At 38.8% G+C, this 6,000-nt stretch overlaps 1 protein-coding gene across 4 annotated transcripts in view; it reads left to right on the top strand.

The window, feature by feature from the left end:
- Positions 1-5,021: 5,021 nt before the first annotated feature.
- nf1a (neurofibromin 1a) overlaps positions 5,022-6,000 on the top strand; it is a 136,712-nt gene continuing 135,733 nt past the window's right edge. For all 4 annotated transcript variants that reach the window (XM_086260646.1, XM_086260645.1, XM_086260647.1 and 1 more), the window contains exon 1: positions 5,022-5,262. In XM_086260646.1, coding sequence (XP_086116772.1) covers positions 5,203-5,262 — 60 coding nt within the window. In that variant the 5' untranslated portion in view covers positions 5,022-5,202. The remainder of the gene's footprint in view (positions 5,263-6,000) is intronic.

Raw genomic sequence — 6,000 nt, 5'->3', positions numbered from 1 at the left:
GGGAAGTTTTAGGAGTGACGGCGAGAGAGAGAGAGAGAGAGAGAGAGAAAGACAGCAGAAATAGAGGGAGAGCGAGTTTTGAGATGTGTCAGAACAATGAGGCGACTGCTGTCTCCAGGTAGAAACAGGAGTGATACACCTGCTGCTGTCAGACCTGCAGGTATCAGGCTGTGACGTTCTCCTTTATAGTGGACAGAAATAATTTTTTTGGAGTGGCACAAATAATTTGTGTGGCATCTTATTGAATGCAGAACAGCTGATTGTTATGTAAATAGTTTGAAATGGTTATTTAAAAAATCAAGGTAAAAGGTAAATGGATGCAAATAACTTTGTTGTTTGCAAAACTTGTGCATAGGATTTTAAAATTAACAATTTATATTTGCATTTAAAGTTATCAAATATGATTCATTAAACATGTTTGTGGTTGTTACAGTAAAAATATAACTTTTTCTACTCGGATTTTATGTTTTTTGTCTGATTTTAGATCAATTGTGGTAATACAGTATGTCAAAAATGAAAACATAACTGTAAATTCAGACACGTGAGGCTGTGCTGATGATACCAAACAAGGCTAAGTAAATAATTTTTAAAGGTAAAATGTGGAGGGAAAATCAAAAGTAGTTAAAAATGGCCAATTATACCCTGGACCAAAGAGGGTTAAACAATTTTTTTTTTAAAGTAACGCAATAGTTACTTTTCAAGTAATTAATTACTTTTAGAATATTGTAACTCAGTTACTAACTCAGTTACTTTTTTGAAGAAGTAACTAGTAACTATAATTAATTACTTTTTCAAAGTAACTTGCCCAACACTGATGCTGAGCTTGTTCTGATCTTTGTGAGAAGAAAGGTTGGAGAGAGAACAGGCACACCCTAGCCTGAAGAGTGGCAATCCAAATCGTCTTGAGTCGATGATCTAACAAAAAATCAGGAACAAGCCAAAACATACAAAATCAACTTGCAGGTTTACAGTTTCGGCAGCAGTTGATCTCTCTGATAGTCCTTTATTGTCATTGCACATGTACAAAATTATGGGTGCTCCACACCAACAGGAATAAAATATAAATAGTAAAACGGCAGGAATTTAAAAAAAAAAATTAATTTGGTGAGATGAGTCGGCAGGGTGTGGTGTGGGGGGAAAGCGTATATTAACAGTCTGAATTACCCAGGGGAAGAAGCTCTTTGTGAGTTTAGAGATGTGGGACTTGATGGCCCTGAGGCGCCGACCAGAGAACAGTGTTGACCCACTGTTCTCAGGCAGGTGGCAGGCAGGGAGCAATCGGTCACCTGTCATGGCCCTGGTTTTCCTGAGACAGGAGGATCTGGCGATGCTCTCCAGGGTGCCAGATTAGCTCATTCTTACATGAACACTCATTTCAGCATATTCTTTTTTTAATTCAAATACAGGGGAAAGTTTTCTCCCTTTTTCTCTTCTGAACTTTGTGTTTGTGAATCACATTATATACAATAAAATGTATTTTATTGAATAATGTGTTTTATAGTCAGACATTGCTTAGTGTCTGCTCACTCTTCCCTCCTATCCTCACACACACACACACACACTTTCAGTGATAGGCCTGTCTTTACTGTCATTATTATACTCTCTTATTTGTTATATCGATTAAACTTACACCTGATTTAGTTGATTATGCTTAATACTGATCTGTCACGGCCGAGGCCGACTCAAAAGAAAAAGGACTCAAATGCAGAACGCAGAGCAGCACAGAGAACGTTTTATTGACAACGTTTATTCTTTCACAACAAGTGTAAGTGAAAAAACCCCCAGAAAACTGAGTTGTGTGTTTCACTAGTGCTAGGAACAAACACCAAAACTAAACAGCACTTATGCGACCTGAGCTAAGTAAACAATCAGTGATTTTTCAATGGTGGAAACTGCAGTTCTGTGGTTAGGGACAAAGGGAGAGTCAAACTGGATGGCTGGGTCCCTGGAAAGGGGTCAGAGTCACTGAAACAAGAGTACATATGTCTCAACTCTGTATATTTTTATATATTTTATTTATTGTTTACTCTATTTAATTTGTAAAATATGTGTACACACACACACACACACACACACACACACACACATGTAGAAAAATATTTAGTATACACATCCAGAAATGCATATACTATTATATATTGTACATATATTTATTAGTTTCAGATGTAGCCATTCTTGTATTTTGCTTGTTTACATCATTGTATTTTGCACAACTCTGTTGCTTGTGAAGCTCGCACACAAGAATTTCACTCACATGTGCTGTACCAATGTACCTGCACATGTGATGTGACAATAAAAGTGATTTTATTTGATTTGATTTGATATGTCAGGTATGGTTCCGGAGGAATACTGGCAAGCTATTTGTTCTGAATATTCCTTTGCACTGCTTACTTGCCGCAGGTGGATCGGTAGCGTGGTCCCGGTGAGTGGTACGTAACCGAAATTCCTGACATTGAGGCAGGGAGGCAGGCAGGTGCGTGGAGTGAGTAAAACCGTGAGACTGTCAGGAGGTCCAGCGTCCGAATGGGGGTTCTATGGCGGAGAGTTGCGTCTGCTAATCTATGGTGCGTTGCTATGAAAGAGAGATACAAGATGAGCCAAGGTAGTTCACTAGGCCGTGTACAAAACAAAGCGGTGGCCTGTATTAACTGTGGTTAGCTGAGAATCTGGCAAAGAGAAGTTGAGCGCCGCTGGCCTTATAAGTCCACGGCTTAATTGCCCACAGGTGCGAGCAATGAGCAGGAACACGGTGGCTCCTCCCAGAGGTGGAGCTGCTGGCTTGGAGGAAAAACACTGGGACTCACCCAGACCATGACACTATCAGCAAAATCATATATGAATTACGGTTCTGTGTTCAATAACCAACACTTAATACCATTTCTCTTATTCAAAATCATGTTTAATGATCGTTGGCTACACATTTCCATTTCTTTCCACATTCCTGCAGCCACACACAGATGCAACTCTGCCAAGGTCGTAACTGGATCATGTCTATGCAAACAAAATCCAGATGTTAGAATCATTTTCATTACTCAAACTGCATTTTTCAGTCAACATATTAATCAGACTTATACTTTCATTACATCTTTGTTTAATAATAAAGATGATTTAGCATTAGCAAAAGCTCATATAGAGAAACTCTGTAATACCACTTTTTTTTTTTAACATAAAAGGCTATTAAGACCTTTTACCCTTTCTCAGATGTGATAAGAGGTAAGCCAGGGGGACCTCAATCTCTCTCTGTCCTATCTCTCTCGTCTGCTTCTTCAGTCAGTACGTGGAGATCATGTCCATATCCATTGGTTGTCCAGCTTTCTTCCTAAACCTGTATTCTTTATTTATTCTTTATTCATTAATATCTAAGGTTCATCCAGGTTGCGATATGTTCAGCCTATTTTGTATTTTATCATTTCTGCCCAGTTGTACAGTTGTTATAGTTTGTATTGTTTTTTAAGGCTTGTGTAAAGTGGGGATGGTGCATAGAGCAATATTCATATCGGCAAGCATCTCCTCTGATAGGACTCTGTCAATTAGCTGAGGGAGTTGTGCTCTTCCTAGGGTGGCTACATTGAGTGTATTTTCTGTTGATGTTATTGAGTTATTAGTTGCTTCTTGGTCAGTATGGATGTTGGCTTTCTACTCATCCAGAGTACTCACATATGCTGCATATAACCCCTCTCACTGGCTCATCTGGTAATTCCATATTCTTGTCCAGTAGTTGCCCATGTATGCCTCGTTCTAATAACCCACTTCTCATCAGTGTGTACTGGTTCCTCAGAGCTGTGGGAGTCCTGCAGTAGGTGTTACATTTTTTATGCTTGCATGGTGGGGTTTATTAGACTAAAAGTATAGTATACAATAACAGGCTATAAAATATACTTCATACACATTTTTATTTAACAAGTATGAGTTATTTTTAGTAAACATACAAGTCATGTTGTCTTGTTCTAATGCAACAGTAAAATAATTAAACACAAATTTGTCTTGCAGATAACAAACCCTGATGCACGAAGCAGACAAGAATAAGCAAAAACAAAGATGTACAGATCCAACAATCTGTTATCCAGAGCTTGAAAAACATCTTGAACCTATAAAGGAGACCGTAATTAAACATCTCCTTTGTGAAAAGGTGAACACACCAGTGAGCAAAATCATAATGAAACTAGAAAACAATAGGCCAGTCTTACAACTATGAAGTTCTGTTACATACAGCAACCAGCAACATACAACGTGCACAGCTGAATAAAAGATATATAAAAAAAAAATACAACATTTGAACTAACCCAAAAGACGCATTTTCAAAGCATACAAAATGGCTAAATCCATTTTGCAGCAAGGATATATTCATGCTTAATAACAATGTTTTAAGTGTTCATAACAAGTTAAAGCTTTACCTTTATCTTGGTGCAGGGGTGCAATACCAAATGTGGCTCAGGGTCTGAAGAGAGCCCTCATAAATTCCTTCATGTGGACTCTAATGTCTATACTTCTTATTCAAAATGCCTGTGTGGACATTGGACGGACATGCGATATAGTGGACTGTAACCATGATTTCAGTGATCTCAAGTTAAATAAGTATCTCTCCTGTGAGGCCACTGATAGTGGTAAACAAAGGCACAACTGTACGAGTCTTCTAGCGTCTGTGAACAGAGTTCTAGTTTGAGAGATAACTCTTTATTGTCATTGCACAGTCATACCTAGTACAATAGTACAACGAAATTGGAACGTGTCCAAACACACACACACACACACACACACACACACACACACACACACACACACACACACATATATATATGTATATATATACACACACACACACAAATATATATCAATGTATATATATTTATATATATTTATGTGTATCTGTTGGCATAGCATACCGTGTTACATGTAGCATACATGTTGCATAATGAAAATCAAAATGATGATGAATCTTGAAAACAGTGCCTGGAAGTGTCCTTTTTCATTACGGCTAACTTGACCCTGCACCGCCCGCCCCCCAGTCAGTTTCTGTGAAGAAGACTTCCGGTAGTGTGTCATGGCGGTGGGATGGTGAATCCTAAAGAAGGAGAAAAAATCTCGCCCCTTTCGTCCTTTCCCACAGATTCAAGACAATTTCCATGCATTACTAAGCCCGTCAGCTGCGGTCTTGCATCTTGGATTTAGCAGCAGAGGGCTGCGGTGTCCGTCCGCCTGGTCATGGCGGCTCACAAACCAGTGGAATGGGTCCAGGCCGTGATTACTAGATTTGATGAGCAGGTAAGATGGGCTCATTCAGTAGATGGGTGTAGCAAGCTTCGGTAGTGTTGACGCTGAAGTACTCTAATTAACGTAATATATACAGCAACGAGGTGTTTTGAAAATCGAATTAAATACCGATTCATTTGTCAAATGTACTTTCTCCACTGTAGTGTACTGTGTTTGCTTCTTCCAGCTGCAAAACACTGAAGATGAGGTCTTTCTAGCTAGCGCTGTCTCCACGATCAGTTAGCACGTTTATCTCATATTATAATTGAGCTGTTGGGATTTGCCTGTTCCAGTGGGGAATAATGTTAATAAAACATTATATCTAGAACATTTGAACCAGTGAAGACACGTCTGTATGCCATTTAAAGTTGATCTGTCGTTTTCTCTCTTGTCAGCTAGGTAGCTAACATTAGCAGGCCTAGCTTTCTAATGTAAACAAAAAAGATGTGGCTGGGGTAGCACACTGCATCCAAAATATCTTATGAACTTACTGGGGTGTGAGTACTAAAAGTTAATGCGCCTCTTTCTAACAGCTATTTTCTTAACAGTTACTGTGAGACGCCTGCTTTTCTTTATTTGTAAGAGAAATCCATATCAGTTTATACTCAAAACTTAGCTCTTGTTACAATGTGTGTTCGTATTAGTTATTTCCTTTAAGTATGACACATCTACGACGTCGACAAAACATGCATCAGCTGTTTACAAAAGAAGAAACCTCCCAGTCAGACAGTAGTCAAAGTTAATTTTGGT

The sequence above is a fragment of the Aulonocara sp. 'chitande type north' Nkhata Bay genome, linkage group LG14, assembly GCF_057382095.1.
Source record: "Aulonocara sp. 'chitande type north' Nkhata Bay isolate Kocher_YH1m ecotype deep benthic linkage group LG14, A_spYH_male_GT1.1, whole genome shotgun sequence".
In the NCBI taxonomy this organism is placed as follows: Eukaryota; Metazoa; Chordata; class Actinopteri; order Cichliformes; family Cichlidae; genus Aulonocara; species Aulonocara sp. 'chitande type north' Nkhata Bay.
This window is presented reverse-complemented; position numbering and strand designations above follow the sequence as displayed.